Source organism: Macaca mulatta, chromosome 2 (genome assembly GCF_049350105.2).
Source record: "Macaca mulatta isolate MMU2019108-1 chromosome 2, T2T-MMU8v2.0, whole genome shotgun sequence".
In the NCBI taxonomy this organism is placed as follows: domain Eukaryota; kingdom Metazoa; phylum Chordata; class Mammalia; order Primates; family Cercopithecidae; genus Macaca; species Macaca mulatta.
In genome coordinates this window covers 38,190,993-38,216,698 of record NC_133407.1, presented here as the reverse complement: position 1 = coordinate 38,216,698, position 25,706 = coordinate 38,190,993, and the positions used below count along the sequence as shown (strand labels likewise).

The 25,706-nt window shown below is 44.8% G+C and overlaps 1 protein-coding gene across 1 annotated transcript in view; it reads right to left on the bottom strand.

Annotated features, from left to right (window-relative positions):
• Positions 1-25,706, bottom strand: part of EPHB1 (EPH receptor B1) — a 457,899-nt gene that overhangs the window by 83,089 nt on the left and 349,104 nt on the right. The window contains exons 6-9 of the mRNA XM_001115263.5: positions 21,593-21,717; positions 13,627-13,789; positions 9,713-9,821; positions 8,782-8,846 (exon numbers count right to left, since the gene is read on the bottom strand). Coding sequence (XP_001115263.1) covers positions 8,782-8,846; positions 9,713-9,821; positions 13,627-13,789; positions 21,593-21,717 — 462 coding nt within the window. The remainder of the gene's footprint in view (positions 1-8,781; positions 8,847-9,712; positions 9,822-13,626; positions 13,790-21,592; positions 21,718-25,706) is intronic.

The following is a 25,706-nucleotide window of genomic DNA, read 5'->3' as shown; positions in this document are numbered from 1 at the left end:
CCCTGCATCCACCTCATCTCAGAATGACATATCTTCCTAGACCTCTCTCCTACAGTACAGTTAGCCTTTCCAAATCTTAGATGATGAGGGAAAAAAAAGTCTTTAGCTAGGCAGAACAGGTCATTTGTCTTTTGGCTCATTTTGTGTTTCTGCATAAATCCTCCATCAGCCTGTTCCTGCTCCCACTTGCCAGTGAGCAGTTTTTAATTATCAGGAAAATGGTGTTTAGTGCAATGAATCATCAGACAGTGAACAAGGAATTCAAGTCAGCTACAGAGTCGGGCACAGCCAAACATTTAGAGACAGGGCTCAGAAAACGTTCTCAGATTTGTGAGTGTTGGGGAAATATTATTAGTGGCGGTAATAATAATATCAGATGTAATATATCCCTATAACGTAAAGCATTTTATAGTAATCTGTACTATGCTTTATATTATCATTATTGCTAATATAAATATTGTTAATGTATTTATATTTTATAGTTTCCAATTATTTTCATCATAGGTTACATACCTGTGGCACAAAAATGTTATGTATGGATTAAACTGCTGATTATTAGTACCTCAAGAAAAATCTTTAATTTTGTGTTCTTTTAATTTATTAATTTCGATTAAAGATCTGATTTGCAGACATCTGTGTTCTTTGACCTAAAAATTCACTTATGCTATAGTTAAGATAAACTACAGCCTTAAAGGACCATAGTCTCAGGAGAATTACCAAATCTTAAACATGAACCAAGCCTTTAAATATATTAGGTTTGGGGAGAAATGATTTAGCCACTGTCCAGAACCTTGTTGCATGGAATGGAGTAGTTCTTGAAGCAGAAGAAACTTCTGACCATTGTCAAAGACCCGCATCAGTAGATGAGGATGCTCTCAAAAGTGAAAAGGCTGGGACATGTCTCTGGGGATGTCGCAGACATGTAGAGTGTATCTGAAAAGTGGGGGAGAACCTTTACAAGTGCCAGGGTCTCAGGGAAGAGCAGAAGAGGGCTGGAAAGAGCCATTTTAAACAGTAGGTGATATTTGGGGATTGAAAGCTGGAGGGAGAGGAGTGAATGCTTCTATCCAGGCCTCCTGTGCATTCAGGAAGTACAAAATCAATACCATAGACATCTTGGTGGAGACCACGAATACCCACATGGCTCCAGGGTTGCCAGGACAAACCTGGCACTTCCAAGCTGGTGGAGGATGCCTAGAATTCCACAGTATGGTTTCAGAGGTAGCGCATTAGGCTGTGTTTAGTCATTAATATTTTTGTGTCCCAGCAGGTTTGAACAAGCCCATGAGAAAGTGTGGCTTTTTGTTCTTTATTCTGGATTCAAGGCAAACGATGTCATTTTTGTGACTCCCCTAAATTTGGTTCAGATATTTAAGCACAAGGGGTTTTACGTGTTTGGAGATCTTTACATACAGGGACTTCATCCAATCTTCTGCCTCAGTATGTTGATCATCCCTTTTCCTCAACACTAATTAGGACTCCAAACCAGCACTGTGCTAAGAACTGTGGAAGCTATTGGCAAAACAAAGTTCACAAGGTTCTTTAGGCAATCAAGATATGAAATAACTGGAGAACGGTGCTGGATAGTCTTAGATCAGGAGCCCACATCTGGAAATGGGTTGCAAGTGCTGCAGAGACCAGAAAAGGCAGAGGCTATGGGTGCCAGTCTTCAGGGTCAGAATCCTGAAAACACCAGAACTCAGCTTGAGCCTGAAAGAACAAGTGCACATCGCATTGTACTGGAAAAGGCGAAGCCTGGAGTGTCGTGAGCCACAGCTAACGGAGCCCTGGGAGTGCATGAGTGGGGAGAGTGACACCAGCTTGAATGTGGAGGGAATCAGTGATAGTCAGAAGCATGAGAAGGCCTTGGTTACCAATAGAGGCATTAGGATTGATGTCATGGGACACACAGAGCTGACAATGGTTCCATCAGCAGGGGATGGATGTACTGAAAGTGGGGCATTGGGGGGCTCATTTTGCTGGCAAGCTGCAGCATTTGCAGGTAGTGTGGGGAAGGGGCTGGAGGTTGGAAAAATAGCTATGAGGTTGTTATTTAATGCTAATTCAGGTGTAAGATAATAGAGTTTTCAACTGGAGTGCTGCAACAAGAACAGCAGAAGAGACAAGACAAATTTCAAAGGAAGAAGTGGCTGCAGTTGATGAGCAGTCAGACGTGGGGAATTAGGGAGGGACAAGATGAATCCAAGTCAATGCCAAGACTTCTGGAATCACATGGCACTATTAACCAGGTGAAGAACTTTTGGAAAGAAATCCTATTGTAAGAGGTGCTGGCACATATGGTTTTAGACTTTGGATGTACAAATGAAATATGCAGGTGCTTAGAAGCTGGTCAGAAAACTCGAACTGAAAACAGAGTCAGAAGAGTGGAACTGGAGTTGTGGGTTTGGGAGGCACATGGGTCGTAGCTGAAAGGCTGGAGACTGGGCAGTTTCTTGGAGTAAACCTACTAGTGAAGGCTGAAGAGCACTAGAAATAGTTTGCCCCAGCTACCTCTGAGGGTTAAGACCAGGACAATGGGTGGTCGTCTTTTTCCATGAGAGCAGGGATCATGGGTGCCCAGCCAGTGCTTGAGGAAGAATCCAGGAGAGGACCCTCAGGGCAGACAAGGCAGGCTGGAAAAGCAGTGGGTGGGAGGAGGACCTTCCTGACACGTTGTGTTTGGGGGTTTTACCACATTTTTGGGATTTGCTCCAAAAACCAGTTATTGCTGAACATCTATCTCCCAAAGAAGAAAAGTAGACCACAGCTGCTTCCTCTTGAGGAAAGTATTTCAGAAAAAAAGCTTAACATCTCTCTGCTTTGTGGGTATCAATGACCGGGACAGGCAGGTACTTCCCAGCAAGGCCCACTGATTCTGGGTCACTGAGGAGTTGTTGGGAAGCTGAGGGCAAAAGCTGATGATCTCAGGACCAAAAGAGTTCACATAGTTTCTTGAGTCTCTGGCTTAGAGCCAACAGCAGACACATGGGTGAATCTAGCTCATAAAATTTATTTGCCATTTAATAAGCCCCCACTGTAAACTCAGCCACCTTTAGTACCAAGGAGGCTTTCCTCCTCTCCCAATAAGTCTTCATTTACTCTTTTCAGTGACTAATGCTCTGGTTACCCTGCAGAAGAGGGAGCCAAAATTGCTAGTCTGTCTCCTTCCTCCAGGGACACATCTGACCTGTACTTTGGTTCCCGAGGTGATTTCTTCTGGGCTGGATGCTGTGTCCCTTGCAATTCTGAAATACAGGCACCACCCAGAATCCAGAAACTGGGCGTGGAATCTTGGAACTAGACATGTTTCTGGGTGTAATTTCATCCAACATCCTGTCTAAAGCAGAAATCTTCTCTCTAGCATCCTTTACTGACAGCTCTCTAGTCTCTGCTTGAATAGGAACAGAGAACTCACACCTCCCTGCAAGGCAGACTGCCTCTTTGCTGGACAGCTCTAGTGAGGAAGCAGTGCACTTACAATGAATAAATCTGGCCTACTTTGATATTTCACTTGACGGTGCCATTTAATCTCATGAAGCCAACAACATCTTTCTTTTGCCATAATGCCATTACACTGGATGAGGACTTCCATGTCCCTGCCTGGGTGTCTGCAGCACTGAACAATGGCATTTCCAAGTCTCTTTGATAGCAGATCAGAACTTGCCACTGCTCCACAAGCAAGTTGCTCTCTTCTGGACAGGCACTTTGCAGACAATGTCCTTCTTGAAATAGGATCCCAGAACTAACATCACTCTAGATGTGTTCTTACCACAGTATCTTCCCACACAGAAGATACTGTTTATATATCACCTTTTCTAATCTGAACCCTAATCAAGACCACAGAGTCAGACAGATCTGAATTTTAAACCTTGTTTTGCAAATCATTAATTCCAAGACTCTCAACAGGTGACTTGTTCTCTCTGAGGCTTTGTTTCTTCATATGCAAAATGAACCTCATGGGGCTGTTAGGAGGATGAAACTAGTTAATATATGTAAAGTGGTTAACACAGTAAGTGTGCAATACTGGTGGTTATTAGTATTATACTGCATCAGTAACATTGCTTGGATTTTTATCAGCTATATATCACTGATATTAAGAATGTGGTCAACTAAATCATCTTTTTCACACAAATAAACAGCAAGTTAGGTCTCCTATTTGCACTGCTTTATTTTTGTTTTAACCTAAACACTAGATTCCAGATTTATCCTGCTAACATTTTGTCTTACAGATTTCAAATTAGCATTCAAAGCTGTTGGATAGTTCTGAATTTTGATTCATCTTCTCTGGTGTTAGTTATGCTCTCCAACTGTTACCTACACACTTGATAAGCTTCCCTATGCTTGCACCTGAGTCATGAATTTAAAAAACAATCAAACAAACAAGAGATTGAATAGGACAAGGACCAAAATAACACAAGGGACTTCCTTCCTGGCTGACAGAGTCACTAACCTACTTTCTTTTGGTAGGAAGACAAGCTTGGTATCCACTTAAAAATGCTTTCCCTTAGGAGACCATAAAATATTTTTGCCAAAATAAAAATTCACTCCATCTGCAATTCCTCTTGAATTTACTAAAGGTATAACCTTGGTAACTTAGATGAGGCCCTCATACTTTTTTCTTAATGAACCTTTGGGGGTTCCCAGTGATCACTGAATTCAAGTTTAAATGCCCAGAACCCATCTGCTTAATCGTCTCTCCAAATGTTTGGCAGGGATCGAGTTCAGACTCCTGTTCTGTAATCTCTGTGCTCTGCCCTCTTACCCTATGTGAAAACTAGGGTGTCTGTCAATCTAAAGTCTTTGGGCACATACCCCATTTGTTTGTGCTTTTCCCAAAGTTCACCAACAGTAGTGCTGTAATGTTATTTGCAGTTGCCTGCATACAGATGTGAGTCTGTCAGGGCCGCTTTCTGAAAGCTCTCAACCCTAAACCCCTTAACAAGTTCTCATCTTCCACTCTCCCTACCCCCACACATTCCACCCAACTCAGAAATCAGGGAGGTGTCAACCTCTACGAAGTATGTAGTAATCTAATCCTTGTAAATACCTTTTAGAGTCTACATTTCCCAAATGTAGAATCAACTGGAACTTTTCTCAAGATAGATTCCCAAACTTATCTTGCCTACCTAGATCATCCAGGTGGCCACCTGGACTGCCTAAATCATCCCACCCAGTCAATTGTTAGTCAGCCAGCACCTACTGAGAACTGGCCCACTAAAACCACGAAATAAACTGTCTCTCTGCCTCTTCCAGGACTCGGAAAGCCACATCCCCACCCTCCCACCCTTAAACATGCACGACAGGCTCAGAGGAAGAGCATCCAGCACAACACCCAGCACATCTTCTCTTCCAGCCTGCTTTCCAGCTATTCTCTTTCCACTCAATTCTGAATTCTCTTTACATTCCTGTTCACTGGGCTCCCGGCTCTGAGGAGGAACATAAACCAGTGCCCTAGAAGCCACATTATGTTCTCAGGTTTACCAGATCTGCCATGTCTCAACTAGCTAGAGAAGGTATTCTGTTTGCAAACATTTCTGTCATTTCTTCTTCAGCCTTTGCATCAGTTTGAAAGGAAGGTCTGGGAGGGGAGGGGCTGCCAGCCTCTCTGTAGTGTCCTGTGCTCTACCTGCAGGCAAGAGAGGCAGGGGCTTGCTCAGACATTAATGAACAAGCTGGGGAGCTGCTGGTTTTCTGTTACTCCCCAGTTGGGAAGATCTCAGAGCTCCAAATTGCTGTCTGCATCCCCCAGAAGTTCATGCCTGTGGATGGTCCAGGTATAATTATGTGCACACATTCTGATCAGACATTATCAATCTTTCTGCCTCCTGCAGTGGGATTCAGAGTGGGGAGCCACCAAACACCACCTTGGACAGCTGGGATTAGTCCTGGAGCTGTTCCTCATAATCAGGCCGTGGAAAGAGCATGGGCTCTGCAGCCAGGCTTAGAGGGTGTGCAGTCTGCCTTTGCTACTTAGTCATGTGCCCTAGATAAGTCACTTAACCTTCCTAGATTAGTTCATTTCTCTTAGAGTGGTTGTGAAGGTTCAATGAGTTTAAGAGAGCTACCAGAATAAAACTCCCAATGCTGGGAGTTCCCTCACCCATTACTTCTACCCCTACCCCCTCTTTGGCCAGGCCCTCCCTCCATCAGAGCCTTCCATTTCCCCTTCTGTTATATGTGTGCTGAGCCATCCACCAGCTCTACACTCCTTTGACCATGATTCTCCAACAGTAATAGCTTTAGTCAGGGAGATGGATATTCACAGGAGTAAATGCACAAATGCAATTCAACGCAAGAGACTGAGTTCAGATAACTTGGGTGCAAAGAGAAGTCAGGTGCCCAGGGTTGGATCAAAAGAGAATAGTTATGAATAGAGGGAAAGGACAAGATTTATAAAAGGCAAACCAAATTAAAAAGAGGACAGACTTCTAAGGAAGCCAAGGGAGTGAACCCAGACCCACAAAAAACCCTACATCCATCCTGAGTCCCAGGAATGGCGACTATGCAGCTGGCCAACAATGTTCCTTCAGCTGTGCTCTCTTGTTCCAGCAAGGCCACTATTACTGCAGACTGAGGACTGGTTTTTCTATGGATCTCAGGAACCAGTAAAATCTTCCTCTGTTGGTCTGAGAGGTGACAGAGTCCCCCAAAAGGTGGCTGTTGAGCATTTTGGAAGCACACTTTTGTGCACATGGGTACCATGTGATGGCCTGGCATAGCTACTCCTCGAGAGCAGGAGAACAGGCAGATCTCAGGTTGCAGCAGCTGAAAGGGCAAAACGTTCCACCCCGTTCGATGTTTGGAGACCCTCTGTACCCCACCCAAGGGGTGAAGCCAAGATTTGGCTTGCACGCTTTTGGAAAGGGAGCTCTCACCTAAGGCATCCTAAGGCATCTTTGGCTATCTCTAGACTTCGAAGTGAGAGTCCTCCTTTTGAACCTAATGTATCTTTATGGTCCTGGCTCCGCTTTCAGGCTGACATGACCACCTCTAAATGTTTCATCCACAGCATTCACAGGATGCCAGATCTGAAATGGACCTTACAGTGGCTCATGATGAAAAGGAGTCAGCCCTGAGCAAGAGTCAGGGAAGCAATGTCAGGATCCTGAGGCAGAGGCAGGGAAGCAGGGAGACAAAGGTCGCCCTTGAGGAAATACTGAGGCACCCTGGTGGGTACACCATCACTTGAGAATCACAGGTACAGGCAAAGTCCCTGTTATCCAGGTGAGGAAGGTAAGGCCCTGCCTGGAAGGGCTAATGCACAGGCCAACATAAATGGAAGCATCCTGTAGATTATGCAGCAAGGCACACAGTCAGGCCATAGGAAAAGAAAGAGAACACAGTAGGGTGGATCCCTCTGAAATCAGTGACAATGGAGGCCTAGGGTGGCCCAGGGAGAGAAAGAAAGAGGAATAAGCAGGACTCTGAATATAGCAGGAGCTGTGCCTGTGGCCTAGAGGGGCCCCCCATTTGGGCTGCTGATGGTGGGGGCCGCCCTGGGATATCGTGGGAAAGCAGTGGTGCTCAAGCCAGTGAGGAACCCACAGCTCCCTCCAGCAATAAGTGCCCTGGGCAGCAGCCCAGCTGCCAGGGGCTTGGGCCTCTGCAAACCCTTGGCAGGGTCTTGATCTTAGATTGAAAGCCACATCCACGAAATGCCCTTTGTACAGTCCGAGTCAGCACTGGCTGCATTAGAACACAAGCTCCTTCATGGTGCAGCTGCTTCTGTGAACATCCTGGCATCACTTTCCCGCCTTGGGTAACCTTGGAGAAGCAGCAGTCTGGTCCATGAGAACTTTGGCCTGGGAGTCCATGTTCGCCCCCAGAAGAACCCCCATGTGGAAGCAGGCTTGGCATGTAGGTACCTGGGAGGTCTGTTTTCCATGCTTATTGCTGAGAGAACAGGAAGCACCGGCCTTACATCGCAACAAGGGGGATGAGGGGAGACACGAGGCTCACAGAAGAAGCCTCGACAGAGCATAGCACACAGTGCTGGGACAGATTTCTGAGGGCATCTGTCGAATTCAAAAGGAGTTATTTAGAAACAGAATGTGTCTGCTGTAAGGATCTGAGAATTCTGTTTTCTGGAGGCAGGAAGGTGGCCCAACTGACCTAGCGAGACCTTTCTCAGATCCTGCAATGCCGTCATTATACAGATGAGAAAATGAGTCTGATAGAGAACTTTATGTTGCACATTGGTGAAAAGAAATTTTAGTTATAAAGATATTATAAATATAGGTTTATAAAAGAGAGGGGAGGAGGATAATGAGTGAGAAAAACTTTTAAAGATACTGCTTAAAGGAAAACACTTGGGAGATATCCCAGCACTTTGGCCTCTTGGGCTCTGCTATCTTTTTAATTCCCTACATTCATGTTCTATGGCTTATCTGTGAATTTGGTTAACACATTCCCCAGCCACTCAATTGGATAAGATAAGGCAGAAGATGTTAATAGAGAGCCCTCCATCTTTTCCCACTGAGTCTGATGTGAGGATTCATTGACTCGCTAAACCCAGTCTTTTCCCTGCATTCTGTGTCCTATATGGGCTTATCAACACAGACAATAATCTACCCACCAGGCATCCAGTGAGTACCCACAACAGGTAGACGGTAGATGGGAGGGCAGCCTGTTGCCCCTGGGAACCTGCAGAAAGGTGGCCAAGGCACTGGGGCTGAGAGGGAACTTGCCACCGGGACCAGCCAGTCTGGCTATAAAGAGCACTCTGAGCATTAGCCCAGAGGCCTATGGGGGTTAGACACTGGGTGTCTGCTTTCTACTTACCTCGGCCTGTGCTGTAATGCTGGAGCTTATCGCTGTACACAGCCTCTTTGCTATAAGCCCGTTTCCTGCGGATACAAAGAGGTGCTCGCTCAGCCACAGGACACACCCACCACTCTGTTCCAGGTACCTCCATCTAGGCCCCAGTCCAGATGGGGCTCACCCGGGACATCTCCCAGGATTGGGGACTGGGCAACTCTCACTTCAGCCCTCCTGCTGCAGTTAGAGCTCTGGCTGATCACACCTCACCCCTGTGGGCAGATGGGTCTGCTTTCCAGTCAAGGGTTACAGAAGCCCAGCGGGGCTGTGGGATCCCATTTAGAGGGCAGAGCTGATGAGGGCAGAGGCAAAGAGGATGCCCATCAGCACTTAAGCTACATTGCAGAACTGCTTGGGAGGGAGCCAACTACAGGGGTTTGCATGGCAGAATCTGGGCTAACCACTGAAGGCAGTAGCAGCAGTATTAAAAAAATCACAAGGCTTTCAGGGCTAGCTCTTCTGCAGAACTCAGAGTTTCCCCTTCCTCTTCATCTTCTCTCCTGCCAGTCTGCCTCCCTCTTGCTGGCTGCTGAGAGCCTGAGCTCTCTAACTGGAGGATGGGCTGTGCACAGGCTTGATGCTCCAGTGGGTCAAAGGCAATTTTGTAACTGTCACTCTGAAAAGCCATTGTGTGTAAGGGGGGCTAAAAGTCTTCGTTAAAATGAGGTTTGAGGATGGATACTGTTTACTCATAGCCTTGTCCAGCTCTCATACAATTTTTTTTTTTCCCAGCTAAATAAATATCTGAAGAATTCTAGGCTGCTCTTGGATTGAGATGGAGTGATGATTGTGGTCGTGAATGGTCACACCCTATCTGATCCACACAGCCAGGGAAAGGGCATATGGAGAGGGGCTCTCTGGGCCCAAGGAGAACAAGTGAGAGTGGAGGACCTACCTGCTACAGACGATAGAGATGGCCACCAAGGACACAACGAACACGACGCCGGCCGCTGCCGAGCCAGCAATCAGGGGCAGCTGCTCCCTCAGCTCTGACTTGTAATCATCTAGGTGAGAAAGAGGCATTAGAATCCTTCCCATGTGCCCTTTGCATACAGCTGATACTCTGTGCACGATACCAAACACATGATCTAAATACACATATATGTAGAGGACAGTGTCTATGTGTCAGAGCTGTAAGTCTAACCAAAACAAACAGCAATTTTTAAGTTATAAATAAACAAAAACAACCGTAAACAAAGGACAATGAAAACAAAACAGCCGTGACAGAATCTGGGAACTACAGCTGATGACATTCCTGGAGCAGAGATGACTCCCAATCTACATTCCCTCAATTGGAAGGTCTCTCAAAGAACTGTCAGCCATGTTAAGGACATTCCAATGAAGGGGACTTATCTAAATGAAAACCACTGCTGAAATATCTTCTAAAGCATGAAGTTATGAAACGGCGCAGAGTCAACAGATTCATTGAGCATATATTTAAAGAGTATCTGCAGTCAGCCAGCACTACCCCCAGGCACTGTGGAGGATGAAGAAATGCCTGAGAAATGAATGGCCCAGCACTCTGAGTTCCCACTCAAGAAGAAAATGATCAAGACTTCTGCCAAATGTTAGAACCATGCTGAATTATGCAGTGGAATGGGAAGCCTATGGGTCATAGAGGCAGACAGAGCTCACCTAAATCCTGGTGTTACTATGTGTAAGCTTTGTGATATTGGACACGTGATTTAGTCTTTCTGACCCTCAGACTGTTGAGAAAAACCAAATCATATGAAGCACATTTCACCCTGTCTGCTCTATCATGGGTGTCCTAAATACTACATCTCTTTTCTTTAATCTATACAAATCATTTCACCCAGCTGGCTAGTATTAGTATTGTCCTAGTTATGCTTTCACTGGTGTTTGAAAGAACTATTATCTAATGTTCAGGACCTAGGCATATGGAAGTCAAGCTATTTATGTTCTATTACAATTAGAGTTGCCAGCTATAGCAAATACGAATGTAGGACTGCCAATCACATTTGAATTTCTGATAAACAATGAATAAGGTTTTAGTATAAGTATGCCTGAAATATTGCTTGGGAGATACTTACACTAAAACACTATTTTTGTTTGTCTGAAATTCAAATTTAACTGTCCATCTTATATTTTATCTAGCAACCCTAATGACAATACTTCTTTTTTTTTTTTTTTTTTTTTTTAGACAGTCTTGCTCTGTCATCCAGGCTGGAGCACAGTGGCACAAACTTGGCTCACTGTAACCTTCACCTCCCTAGTTTAAGCAATTCTCGTGTCTCAGCCTCCCGAGTAGCTGGAATTACAGGCACACGCCACCATACCTGGCTACTTTTTGTATTTTTAGTAGAGGTGGGGTTTCACCATGTTGGCCAGGCTGGTATTGAACTCCTGACCTTAAGTGATCCACCCGCCTCAGCCTCCCAAAGTGCTGGGATTACAGGTGTGAGCCACCATGCCCAGCCGACAATACTTCTTAAAGTGAGGTTCCCTATGAGCTATCAGAATTACCTGAGCCTGACTGTTAAACATGCCTATTTCCAGACCCCTCCTCAGATCTACTGAATAAGAACCTCTGGGTGAAGAGGAGGGTATCTGCATATTTAACAAACAGTCCAGGCGATTCTAATGTTCCCCAGTGTTTGAGAACTATCCTTCAACCATGTTGGTGAAAAAGATTTCTAAGAACAAGGATATTGGTTCTTGAAGCCTCCCACTCTCTAGAATTTTAAAGATGGAAGTCAATTTTAAAGACTGAAGGTAAATTTTCAGTTGCCCTCAGCTGAGAGCTTTCTGTAATATGTGTATTTGCTTTCTGTAATATGTGCATTTAAAATATAAATTTGGCAATAGAAAAATACACAGGGAACCACAATGAAGCCTCCTTAACAACGTCTTTATAAATTAAAAACTTCATAATGTAATATGAAACTTGAATGATTTTTTAAAAATTAGGCAGCTATGTCAAAGATCAGAACAGTGTAGCTAAGAGCAGCCCAGGGCCATAGTGGGTCTGCCCTGTGTGGAGGTCACCAGCCCAAAGTGTGGCCATTGACTCTGGGCGGGATTCCACAGGTCCTCCCTGCCCCAATGACCCTATCATCAATCAACCTTTTGACTACCTTCGCTCTGCAGACAGGCCTGCTTTCCCAGTGAACATAATCAGTACCCATGTGTGAACCTCAGTCGTTAAGATAAATACTCCCGAATTTGGCCACTTACCAGAACACTCTTACCTCCAGCCCCTCTTGGGTTTGCAACACTTAACTGCCAAATGTAAAAGAAATAGCCTTCTTGGGAGAAATTTGTTACTTCTTGATTTGTCTAGTAGAATTGCCAAGAGACCAGCACTCAGAGCATTTTGAGTTTTGGGCTTTTAATTCTGTGTACCTCCTGATGCCAGAGTGCCTATAAATCTAGACAGTAAGTGAGGTGCAAAGTGGGGGACAGAGTCCTTAAGGAAAAAGAAGACAGTCTGTGTTCTTTTCATACCAGTAGCCTCATTAACCTGAATTAACTGGCTTACCTCTCTACCCCATCTCACCATCCTCAAAATAGAAGAGAAAGTTCACCTCAAATAAACTTAAAATAGGTTGCGAACTCCAATCCTACAGAGGCCAGATGGTTCATATCAAAGCATCCAGGTTAGAAATATTGGGAAGTGGTGGGTAACATATGGAGACAGCTGCCTCTCAACTTTAAGGCAAGGTCCTCACTCCAGAGTGCCCATGAGCATTTGCTTTTCTTACAATTTTTTCACAGAACATCAACATCCTGATTTGTATAAGAAACCACCTGATTTTAAATGTTTCCAATGAATTTCAAAATTGTTAAAAAATACAATGTGCATCAAGATAAAATCTCAAGCCCTATCAAACACCCAGACTAAGAGCATTGGCTTAAAATAAAATGCTCTATAGGGACAGATGGTTTTATGGATAATTTAATTAATGAAGGAAAAAATTGAAAGCTTTCAATTTGGGGAGTCAGGAATAGACTGACATTTGGAAAACTATCAGGAAACAGCTCATAAGTGAATAATAAATAGATAATATAGGTAGGTAGGCAGATACACAAATGAGTACATAAACTATGGTAAATGGCTAGCTAAGAGAGAGAGTGGTGGGCACAGTCAGATGGATACACTTGAGCACAATGCTGAGGCTACTGGGAAATCAGATTTTTCAGAACTATTGAGGGGGGTGGTCTCAGAGGACTGGGGCAGATAGTGATAATAGGGAACTAATAAAACCCAAAGGTAGAAGTATATTTATGGTGATAGACTTTCTGGCCTTGAGGACACCTTGGCTGTTCTCTCTGGAGACATCTGAGCAGGATGTACTGGGGGTCACATGTGAAGTTGCTTCAAATTTCTGAGATCCCAGGTGCCTGAGACTGCCACATCCCACATTTTGTCTCTCCATTTCCTCCCTGAAGACCTCAGCTCATGAAACTGGGCCATTAGCTCAGCTTTCAGACCATAAGCACGGAGGAGTGAAGTGGGCGTGAGGGTGAAACAGCAGAGGCATCTGGCCCTGGATACAGAGGCAAGAGGGCACACTGGCTCCATGAGACAGGAATGAGTCTCATTGCTGAAATGCAAGCTCACACATGGCAAGAGACCCTTCAAAGGCAAATCCAATCAGATGTTGGGAGAGAAATGAGCCAGACTTCAGGAAAATCTACATGGCCCTACTGGGAGGCAAACCATTTGAAGGGAATTCCCCTGGAATCCAGTTGGAGATTGGCATTTTGGCTAGTGCAGCATCTTTGGGGCTACTTTTTCTCCCACACTGCCTGCCCTGTGATTTTGCCACTGCCCTCCCCGACCCTTACCATCCGTCAGAGTTTGGAAGCACATCTTGCCACTGAACTTGCCGTAGCCAGCAACAGTGCGGGCGCGCACCTGTACCACATATACCATGCCAGGCCGCAGCCCATCAATCCTTGCTGTGTTGGTCTGACTCCTGGCCATGGAGGAGTTGAACTCATTGTGTTCCTAAAAGAAAGCAAGGGAAAGGGTCACCATCTCATTCCTGAAGGCTACACCCCCAGCCCATTCCACCCTGGAGTACGCAGGCCCCATTAGTTCTTGGTCCTGCAGATCTGCCAGAAGTTGTCATCAGCTCCAGGCCATTCCTCTGGATGGGGACAAGAAGTCTGATCTGGGCCAAGGGAATGCAGGGATTCAGGGTCAGGTCTGGACTATGAGGTGGCCACATTCTGAAGAAAGAGGCCCAGGGAAATGGCTGAGTGCTCGGGGACTGGCAAGGAAGCTTATAGTCATTCTCTAGTCCTCCTCCCCCACAGTTCAGAGGTGAAATAACATAGCACATCCAGCTTTGCAAAATCCCCTCAAGTCTCTGACCTCAGCAGAAGCAAACTAGGCAACATCCATCTGCCCCCTGCTGCCTCTCTTTGTCTTGCTTCTGCTGAGTTGTCCTGTTTTCTCCCCTGACTCAGGATCTCCCTAGACACTCCCCAAAGTGGCTGTTCTACATCACTTCCCTTCAGTTCCTTCAAGTGCTCAGGCAAAAGGCTTTGTGCCCACTCTGCTGAAGAGGTAGAGGCCACTCTGTACTGCCCTCCACACCTACTTCTGCCCTTACCTTGCCCTGTGTCTGGGTGTGCATCCCCCAGCTACTTCCTGCCAGCATTCAGAGCGGGCGTGTACCTTGTTCCTGGAGAGCGGCCCCTGTGTCCTCATCCCCCCACCTACTCAGGATCAGCCCCATTCTTCTGTCTGTCACTCTCTCCAGCACTTTCTGTGCTGACCACTATAGTCCCTGTCATCTGCACACTTGGGTCCTCTGATGTGCAGAGAGTTCTTCTGTTTTCCAGAAGCATGACTCGCCCATCATGAGTGCCCTTAAAGGTGGCTTTTTCTCCTTGCCGCTTATCTTACTAAACACGTGATTTGTGCCTGGACTTTTGCAGCCTCTTGTCTTTCCTGATGTTCCCCATCCACCCCACCCAATGCCACGCTTCTTTTCTTAAAAACTATCATCATGCAAAGGCAAAACTCTTAAATATAAATTCACAGGTCCTTCATGCTGAAGTCAATTCCAATCGCTCACATTCCCCTAAATCCGGGGACCACATCTTGGCCAGCAGGCATTTGCTTAGGCTGTTTTCTTTGTCTAAAATGTCTCTCTCCAGGGCTCCTCTACTCCATCCAGATTGCTTAAGCCTATGTATCCCAAGGCCTCCTCTCTTGGAAGGTTTCTCTCACCAGTCTGGGCTGTGGACTCTACACCACTGTCATTCCGAATCACACCTCACCCCAGCACCTTCTTATATACCAGCCTGGCCTCTAATCATTTTCACATGAGCATATCTTTTGTTTGCAAAGATTCTGGGTTATCTGCAAGTATGCACGAACAGAAGCTTGAAGCCCGGGCCTGTCTTTGTCTGTACCATGAATCCTAGAGAAAAATGGGGATCTAGTGAAAATGAAGAGTTTGGATCACTAGGAGGGAGTGATCCAAGTCCCTGTGTCTTCTGTGCAGATCTGGGGTACTGAGATGAGTTCTAGGCACAGTGGTTCAAGAAGCATGCTTTACAAATTGTAAATTGCATTCTCAGTAAAATGACAGAAGAAAGAGAGTTGAGCTAGGATATAGTACAGTGATAAGAAATTCCCATTGTTTAAAATATATAAAGAATATATTTTACATAAATATATGTAAAGAATACAGTACAGTGAAAAGAAATTCCCATTGTTTAAAATATATAAAAGCCTACTTTGCAAAATCAAAGATGACCTGATGTGTATTTACTCACTCATTCCTTCATTTGGCCAGCCAGTTACGTTTATGACACACTACTATGTCTGGGTGCTATACATGGGCTGCAGGTACAAAGGCATGGTCCCTTTCCTCTGGGGATGTAACATCTGTGGGTAGACTGATAAATAAACAGAAGACGACAGCAGTGTTGACTGAGAGAGTTGGCAGAGAGCAGTTCAGGGGAATGTGGGGGCACAGCAGGGGACCATCCAGCCCAGACTTCAGAGGAGATGCAGAGTGACTCAGGGAAAGGGTGACCTGAGTTGAGTCACAAAAGATGAAATAAATTAGCCACATGGATGGATGTGGAGAGTGAGAACAGAATTAAATATACAGAAGCAAGGCCTGGAGGAGTTCAGGAGACTGCAAGTAATTGGCATATCTGAAGTGTGGGTGGCATAGAAATGCCCATAAATGATTCAGAAGCAATTGTGAGGGACCACAGGTCCCAGGTCAGCTCAAACACACAGTTGAAAGTTACAAAGAGGCCCATTCTCACTCTAATGAAGGGGATGTCTACTGGGCCCTGGGAGAGACTGCCTGCAGAGGAGCTGCCCACCCACTATTTGATCTATTTAAACACAAGGGGATCCTCCCCACCACCGATCAGGGATTCAGAAGAAAGGCTGTCCACTATAAAAGGGATGTCATCCAGAACTTTGATCATTTCTATTTTGACACAGTGCAGATCTGAGATCTGAAACTATGAAAATCACCAAGTCACCTTGCAAATAAGAATAAAATTCCATTGCTACAAAATCCAAGCAGCTGCCTGAATTCTCTGGTTTTACTAGAATCTGCTGAAACCAGGCGCTGGTTGATAAATGTGAAGCAGTGACTGGATAGCTGTTATTGAAAAACTATTTTAATACATCATTGGTATTTGGATTGTGAGGACCAAACATTACTCCATAATCACTTTATAGTCCAAACATTCTTGAAGAAGTTCAGTGATTAAAATGAATATTAGCTCTTGTTCCCCACAAAATCATTAATCAATTTCAGGCAAATCAGTAACAGCCACAAGTTACTTTTTTTTTTCTATTGGTTGCTTATGACTGATTATAAGTTATGTCGGAGACAGAGGATGCAGGATGGAGAACACAGCTATTGAGGGCAGAGACCATGTTTCCCTCATTTCTTCTTCCCCACCCCAACATGCAGCGCAGTGCTCATACCACCTGGGTGCTCAACAACTCAATGTTAAATGAATAAATAAACAGTACACTTCGGTCCAGTTATTTGAACCAATTGATTGAGCACAAGATATTGCCAAGGTCTGAAAGAGTCTCTATGAGAAAATGATCCTAAAATTTGAAAGGTAGGAATTCCCAAGGCCTAAACCAGCTAGTCCTAACCTATACAGTTATTATGAAGAGCAAGTAACCATAAACGCTTAATCATTAAGACAGCTGAGAGCAGATGTAGATGCTCCTCCCATGGTTTGCCTACAAGCGCTGACACCAGGAGTGAAAAGTGCTACACGACAGTAAACAAGAGAGAATGATGAATGGAAATGTATTAAAATGGGGAAGGAGATGAACATGGGAAAGGCTCGGGGAGTGTCATCAGCTCGATGGCATCTGAGCTCTCTATTAATGAGCTGGTGGAGGAAGCAAAAGCCTCATCAATTCTACTCATAGAGTGAAACTGAAAGGGGTCCTAAGTGCAAACCAAGGGTTATGTGGAGCAGAAGACCCATGGAAGGTTTTCAGGGGTTACAAAACTGCCCTCATGAACCAGCTACCTGTTTTGATAAAGTTCCACTGGCACCCAGCCACGCCCATCGATTTGCATATTGCCTATGGCTACTTTCCTGCTACAAAGGCAGAGTCCACTATAGCAGTTGGGGCAAAAACCATATGGCCCAGAAGCCTAAATTAATTACTTTCTGGTTCTTTACAGGAAAAGCTTGCTGACTCCTGGTTTAGATGAAGGGGCTGGGCCTTCCTTGTGGGGAGAGGAGATGGCACAAGATGAAGAAATAATGGGGTTTGCCTCTTTGGACCAAATCCAAGACACCCACTGCACTGAATTCTGTGTTTACATCTTCTAAAGACCAGGATTCCAAGGCCACACGGAGCAGATAGGCAGATCATTCTGTTCGCAAGTATTTGGATTTATTATTAAGATACAATCTCTTATTTTGGGAGCCACATTAATTTTGAGATCCTCAGCATCAGGGGTGCTTGCATCCATGCTCCTATCAAGCTCAGAAGTTTCCACCACTGAAGTATAATAAAAATGTGTAAAGTTCTGTTTCTGTGACTCCCTAGCTATGACCTGTGTTGTTATGGGTAAGTCATTTAACGTTTCCATGACATAGCTCCATCATCTATAAATTGGCTATATGTGTTTTCAAGTATACACTTTTTTTTTCCTTTAAGGTTCAGAGCTAATAAATCTGTGTATATCTGGCACAGAATAGATACTCAGCATACGATGAATTATCATCATTGCTTCAAAAGGCCCTCATGGGCTAACATCTTTTTCTTTGGTTATCCTAGGAATAGTCAAAGCAATGTAACGGACTTTGTAGCCACGCACTCCATAAATGAAGGAGCATTCCACAGTAATATACCGAACGGTAACCAATGTTTGGGCAAATAACCTTCTGTGTTCCCAAGGAAAGCATTCTCTCCTCTGGAGTGGGGACAATAATATGCTTCACTGAGGTGTGGAAGCTGCTGCAGGCACTGGGCTGCTGTGTATGTGTGTCTGTTAATAATTAGTACAAATTACTAAGGAGCAGGGAGATAGCCTGAATGGGAGAATAAGCTGCTTTTATAGTATAAGAAGTTGAGGTTAATTACAGTTTTCAAGGGAAAGCTGTAAGGGGAAAGGCAGTGGAGGAGCTTGGGCTGGTTTGGGAGGAAGGAGCCAAGGCACACAGGCATGAGCCTCGTGGCTTCAGTGCTCAGCCTGTCATTAAGCCTTTGACCCCTACCCTGGCTGCCCACTGACATGACTGCTCTGGGCACGGCAGATGAGAATGGTCTCTAATACATTCTCCCCTCTTCCCAGCACCACCAACTGCTGCAGGGCAAAGGACCCAGGCTCGCTTCCCAGCTGTGGGACTCTGGACAAGGCTTTTGTTTTATTAACTTCTTTGTTTTCCTTTTAAAAACTTCTTTACCCATAGCAATGATACTAACATTTACCACATTGGCGTGTGAAGAAGAAAGTAGATAATGTTTATAAAATCCCTGGCACACAATAGGTGCACACTGGGGAGAAATTATTACTATTTTTCTGAGATGAGGTGTTATTTCAATAGAGCTACAAGCTTATGTGTGTGGGAAGGGGGACTGGGTGGGCCCTTGTTAGGTCAACTCTGATGACAGAATGAGACCATGTGGTCAGTTAGTCCAAACACATTGTTCCAAAACATGTTAAAAAGTCAACATTTACTTCATTAACTGACAAAAAATATCTAGCAAGTAAGAGCCCTAAATCCAAAACGGATTAGATATAGCAGATGCTTATGAATTCAGCTGGTTTAAATTATTTCCAATTCACTGAAGTATCTGAATCAACTCTTTATAAAACCCAATATTCTCTAAGTAGAATAGAATGCCGCTTAATCCTCCACCTTGCTTGCAAGTTCGGCCCTAATGGCTGAAGGGCATACCTCCTTACAGACTAGATTGGTGATCCATCTAGACCTCCGCTTTCAGGGAGGTAAACTGCTACCATTCTATAAATGTGAAAACTGTGACCTAGAGTGGTTAAGTCATTGGACCACAGCTCCACGGCTGGTTAGCTGCACAGGGCACTGGAAATGAGGGCTTCTGCTTCCAGTGCAGTCATGTCCCACTATTCAGCACGGCTTCCCTGTTGCAGGGCTGCAGGTCTCTGTTTCTGATCCTCTGCTTATTTCCACTGACCCACTGCAAGACCTCACCAAGGCTCAGGACTTTCTTATCTACATATTGACAACTCCCAGATGGACATCTTCACCCAGTCCCCTCCCTTGAACTCCAGATGTGCACCTCTTGCTGCCTACCCCACATCTCTGCTTGGCCATTTTACAAGCATTTTAGACACTGAGCTGAACTTGTGTTCCTGTCCTCACATCAAATATGCTCTACCCACAGTGATCCCCTACTCAGTCAGTGCCGGCTACATTGTTCTAGTGGTTCAGGCCAAAACTTTCCCATGCCAGAAATCCAACTTGCTGAAAATCCTGTTGGCTCTGCCTTTAGCTGACATATCTAGAAATCAACTACATTTCAACAGCCCTCTGCTTTTACCCTGATTCAAGCCACCATCATCCTTGCTAATAATGGTAGATCTACCAGGCCCTGTTCTTAGTGGAACAGTTTAAATGATCTGTCCAAAATGTAAGTCAGATCTTGTCCCTCCTCTGCTCCTCAACCCGCTGTAGCTCCATATCTTACTCAGTGGAAAAGCTCCAGCGTTTTTTGTTTGTTTGTTTGTTTTGTTTTGTTTTGTTTGTTTGTTTTTTGACAGAGTCTTGCTCTGTCACCCACGCTGGAGTGCAGTGGTGTGATCTAGGCTCACTGCAACCTCCACCTCCTGGGTTCAAGTCATTCTCCAGCCTCAGCCTCCCGAGTAGCTGGGATTACAGGTGCCTGCCACCACTCCTGGCGAATTTTTTGTATTTTTAGTAGAGATAGGGTTTCACTATGTTGGTCAGGCTGGTCTTGGACTCCTGAGCTCAAGTGATCTGCCTGCCTCAGCCTCCCAAAGTACTGGGATTGCAGGTGTGAGCCACTGTACCCGACCTAGTCTTTAAGGCCCAACATGATGACCTCCTCTGGTAACCTCTCTCATCTGTCTATTACTTCCCCATTTGCTTGCATCACTCCAGCCATGCTGGTTTCCTTCCTGCTCATTGAATCACCAGTCATGATCCTGCCTCAGGACCTTTGCATAGGCTGTTGCCCTTTCCTCCTCCAGATAACTGCTTCACAACAGTCTTACTTTCTTCACGTTTACTCAGATCTTACCTTCTCCAAGAGGCCTATCTCTACCCCTCTATTTAATTCTTCAACCAGCTCTTCCCCAAGCCAGACCCTCCTGATCCCATTTACCCTGCTCCTTTTTTAAAATTTTTTTTCCTCTATGCTGCTCATTTTCTAACACACTACATGATTTTCTTATTTGTTATGTTCACTGTTTATTGTCTGTTTCCCTCTGTTAGAAAGTAAGTTCCTCAAGCGCAGGAATCTTTGTCTGCTTGATCACTAATATATCCTAGAATAGTACCTGTCAAATAGTTGACAATACTTATTGAACAAATAAGTGAATGAATAGTGTGTTTTTACAAATAATGTGTTGGGTTAAAACAGAAGGCACTATACTTTCCTAAGATTTTTGCAAAGGCTGCAGTTCGCCCTGGTTAAGAGGGAGGCCAGGGACCAGTTCCACCAGGCACCATTTCCCTTTTCTTGGCAGCACATACCCCACTGTCATCCCCAGGAGCAGCTGCTAAAGGGTAGTCAAAGAAAATAATATATAAATTTCTATTTCTGTTAATTTTTATCTCATCCTTTTGAATAGGCTTTTGAAAAAAAAAACATTTTACATGTTTTTTATCCTCCACAAATATATTAGTGCAGTAGTACGTGCATATAATTTATAAATAAGCTTATTTTGGAGGTACACAAACACTTTGGAAAACACTGATCGACCAAACCACATACTCCTCTGAAGGTCTGGGGACCCCTGGCAGTTTTGTGGCATCTGCATCAGTATATCAAACACATGACTGGAAGAATGGGACTGGTCCTTCCCAGCCAGTGAACTATCCAGATTGCAGGATGGTGGACTGGAAGTTTCTCTCCTTAGTTGGCATAGAAAGTGCCTGGGCTTTGAACAAGACTTTTGCCAGGGCAGACCTGGAGAACTCTCCCAGGAACCTTCTGGCCTCTGTTACCAGAATCCTCCCTCCCTCAGCAGCCTATCTCCTTTGTGCCTTCAGCTAGCAACCATTCATGGAACAGTGGCTAGCCCTGGGTCTTGCAAGCTTGTAGGAAGAGCTGGCTCACCTTCTCATAGTACCGGATCTCATAGTCCAGGATGATGCCATTGGGCTGCTCCGGCTGTGGCCATGACAAGGTGATGCTCCTCATAGTGGCACTGACTTGGTGCATGATGGGAACGGTGGAGGGGGCTGTGGAGAGAGGAAGAAACAGGGCAGCTGAACAGACACTCAATTATAGGGGAAGGGCCATCTTCCAGAGGTAAGCAGGGAGAAAAATGGCATTCAGTTTGAACTCTGCCCCTTCTTTATCAGCTGAACTGGATCTGCAGAACTTCTTGTGGGTTTTGCAGAATCAATGGAGTTTGGATAACAGAGGAGAGAGAAGGTAGCATTTAGGAGAGGAAAGCATGTGTGCACGGGAACTGGAATGGACATAGGACTTTCAGAGGCAGCAAAGCTTGACCAAAACAAGAGACAGTTGGAGGAATCAAAGGAAAAGACAGGAGGAAAGGAGGAACACTGTAATGTTTTTGAGAAGAAGGTGTCGAAGGAACCTCAGTCTTGCATTTGTGGGCTGAGCTATTGCAGAGATGAGAATCTGGGGCAAGAGATGATAATGAGAGAGTAGAACCAGTTGGTACAGAATTACTGTACAACAGAAAGGAACATTCTAGCAAACATCTCTTCCTAATACTTCAAGTTAGATTTTATTATACTTTAAAAGGAAGAGAGGAGGTATCTCTCAAAAAGACATGAACACAGACCAACAACAGAGGTATAGTCAGTTTTCCAAATGAGGGCATTTCCAATAAGGAATTCACAAGTATAAATGAAGAAATGATAAACAAATCAAACCTTTGGAAACAAGATAATTCCAAATCTGTAAAGTTGATTCAGAAATCTCTGTTTGGAAATAATATTACTTATTTCCCAATTCAACATTTTTTCATGTGGTGTAAGTAAAATGAAAACAGTCTGGAAATAATAAATGAGGGCTGTCTTTCTAGGGGAAGAGGCAGGTAATGGATGAGGCTTCAATCTGTGCTCTGCTCAGGGGCTGCTCCATTTAGTCCTGGCACTTTTGCAGTGATGAAGGTCTTTTCCTTACTCGAACTCCACTTTACAAAGGTTTCTCTGGGGACCACAGCTGAATGACATTTACTATCCTCAATTCAAGTTAACAGATTGCCCTCAAAGACCTGGAATTACACAGCACAGCTACAGGGTCACAAGGGGGCTGCTGCTTTCTCCACTACTCATTGGACCCTCAATGAGTCCCTACTACGTGCAGCCCCTGGGGGAGAGGAGGCAGAGCACTTGTTCCGAAGATGCTTCTAGTCCAGGAAAGCCATAAAGAGTAGTAAGTGTGATAAGGGCTCAGAGTCAGAGTGTCCTCTGGGACCTTGAAGGCAGGTATGCCTGGTTCCCATTAGAGACCTTGTGGTGTCTGTGAAATGCACCTCTCAGAGTTCCTAATCCTTGAAGAGTAATTAACTAACGGCCCCAGTTCCTGCACTCTGCAGTCCATCACCATATTCACACAGAGGCCCTGATTCCCACAGGCTGCACCCAGCCAATGACTGGGAGCAGCAGGGATGCCATGGCAGACCCATTCCTGCGACATATGGGACTACTCTGATGGGCCACTTCCACTCAAAGACTCCAGAGTGGCCTTTCCAGCACTACCTTATAACCCACACAGCAGGCTATAGCGCTTCCTACCCTACCCAATCCTCCTTCCTTCCCTCTCTCCTTTACAGAGATCAGACCTTTCTTATGATCTGATGGCTCTCCCAGCCTCCTCCAGCTCGCATCTCATTTCTCCGGTAAATCTTTCATACATCTAATCCCATCTTTGTGTCTGCTTCATGGAGGGTCTGAATTAATGTAGTTTTGATTCCCCCTTCAACGTCCTTGTCGGGAATTTGCTGCCAAGCTCCTGCTGTGCCCCCAGAGAGGGAGACTTCTTGCCTCCAGGAGCTGCTGTTCTATACTTGGGTAAGTCTCACCAATTTACATATCTTCCTATCTTTATTTGAAAGTTATCTTCTGCCCACTGGTTTCCATTCTGCCAACTGAAGTAAGAAAGGATGTTCCCCCTCCCACAAAATGTCTTGTCAAATATCTAAGGAAACTAGTTAGATCTTCCTTGAGTTATTCCTGCTGAAAAAAAAAAATAGTCAAATATTTTTCCCATGACCATTACATGCCACCCAAGATGGCTCTTTTCCAGATGAGACCATGTTCCCTAAATTCTCTTTAGGCATGAGGCTCGGAGGTGAACCCAATTCTCTTTCCACTCTTTGAGCAGCAAAGATTAGAATAAAACTAATATCTACCATGACCTGTATATTATATATCTATTAATATGACCATTAGCCTTTGGATGAAAAACATGCCCCTGCTGTTCACTCCTGAAATGGCAGTCATATATAACCTTTAGGTTTCTCCATGGTATGCTCCTCATCTTTTGTCTGTAGAGTTGGCTTTTGGCTTTGACTATGAGAATGTACATGTATCTCAACCTTTATGGTGTTAAATTTGGCCTATTTGTTTAGTAAGTGGAAATAATTTCTTATCGTGATTGGGCCATCAAGTGTATTTTCTCTTGCCTCCAACTTAGTAATATCTATAACCCAGGTTAATTAATTAATTAAACATATTTATTGAGTATCTGCCATGTACCAGTCACTTTTTAGGTTCTAGAGGCACCACAGTGAACAAATAAAATTTCTTGCCCTCATAGAGCTTACTTTCTAGTGGGGGGATTCAGCAGAGACTAGAGGTAATAAATGAATCATAAGCTATGTTAAAATATATTAAGTACAATGAAAAAAATGTCACGGGGAAAGGGATGCAGGATGCCAGAGGTGGGAGGTGTGTGGTCAGGGAAGGCCGCCTGAGAAGCAGATACAGGAGCACAGGGTTGAAGGAGGGGAGGGAGGGAGCCAAGAGGATATTTGGAGCAGCCAGGACAAAAGGGCTGATCTAGGGGCATCAGAGAGTCAGTGGGACCCAGAAGAGAGGAATCCGTGGGGGCAGGACCCTGAGGGACACTAGAAGGAGTTTGGCTTCTACCCTGAGCAAGCTAGGGAGCCACAGGAGGACTGTCAACAAGGCATAGTGATGTAATCTGACTTATATGATACTGTCATCACTCTCTGCTGTGTTCCAAATAGAATGCAGGGGCCATGTAAAAGCAGGAAGCTGATCACAGCACTGCTGTAGTAATATACCTGGGAAACAATGGCTGCTGAGACCTGGCCTGAGCAGTGCAGTGGGCAGATTCTGAATCTATTTAGAATATTTCCAGGAATTTGGGATGTGGAAGAAAGAGAAGAGTCAAGTGACTACAAGGGTTTTGGCCTAAACATCTGGAGGAATGGGGCTGCCATCAACTGAGATCAGGGAGACATTTCTAGAAGCAGTTTGAGAGGAGAGACCAGGTGCTCCACTTCAGACCTATTAGATTTAAGATGTCCAAGTTGTCCCAGAGCAGAGGCTGAGTACCAGATAGGTGCATAAGGTCCATGCTGGAGACCAATTGGGAGTCACCAATCTTTCACAGATATTGAAATCAGTGGAACTTACAGAGATCACCAAGAGAATCGATAGATAGAAAAAATTCAAGATTCAGAAGATGAGGAGAAAACACTAAAGAGGCCTGAGAAGGAAAGACCAATGAAGCAGAAGGAAAACCAGGAGAGTGTGATCGCCTAGAAACCAAGTGGAAATAAGGTGCTCCCAGGAGGAGAGAATACATTAAATGCTACTGCTAAGTCAGGTAAAATGAAACTAAGAACTGAGCCCTGGACTTATCAACAAGGCTTGATGGTTAAATACGTGAATGGCCTGTGATCATCTTTCCCAACACCTTGCAATCACAGGACAGAGTCATGGGGGAGGATAAAGACAGTTCAGGGAAGGCGAGGCAGTTTTCTGGAATCAATCCAGATCATTTGAGGATCCCAATGGGTCCACAAAGACAGAGTGAACAAATAGCTCCTGAGAGCTCTTTCCTTCCACTGCACACCATGACTCTCAGGCTGCCCTTGCAGACCTCTGTGGAGGCACAATCTACATGTTGTGAATCACATCAGTTTCATAGAGGATTTCAGAGTCCCTCTGTCTTGAGAGCTGAAACATCATGTATTTAAAAACGGAAAGATCAATGCTAG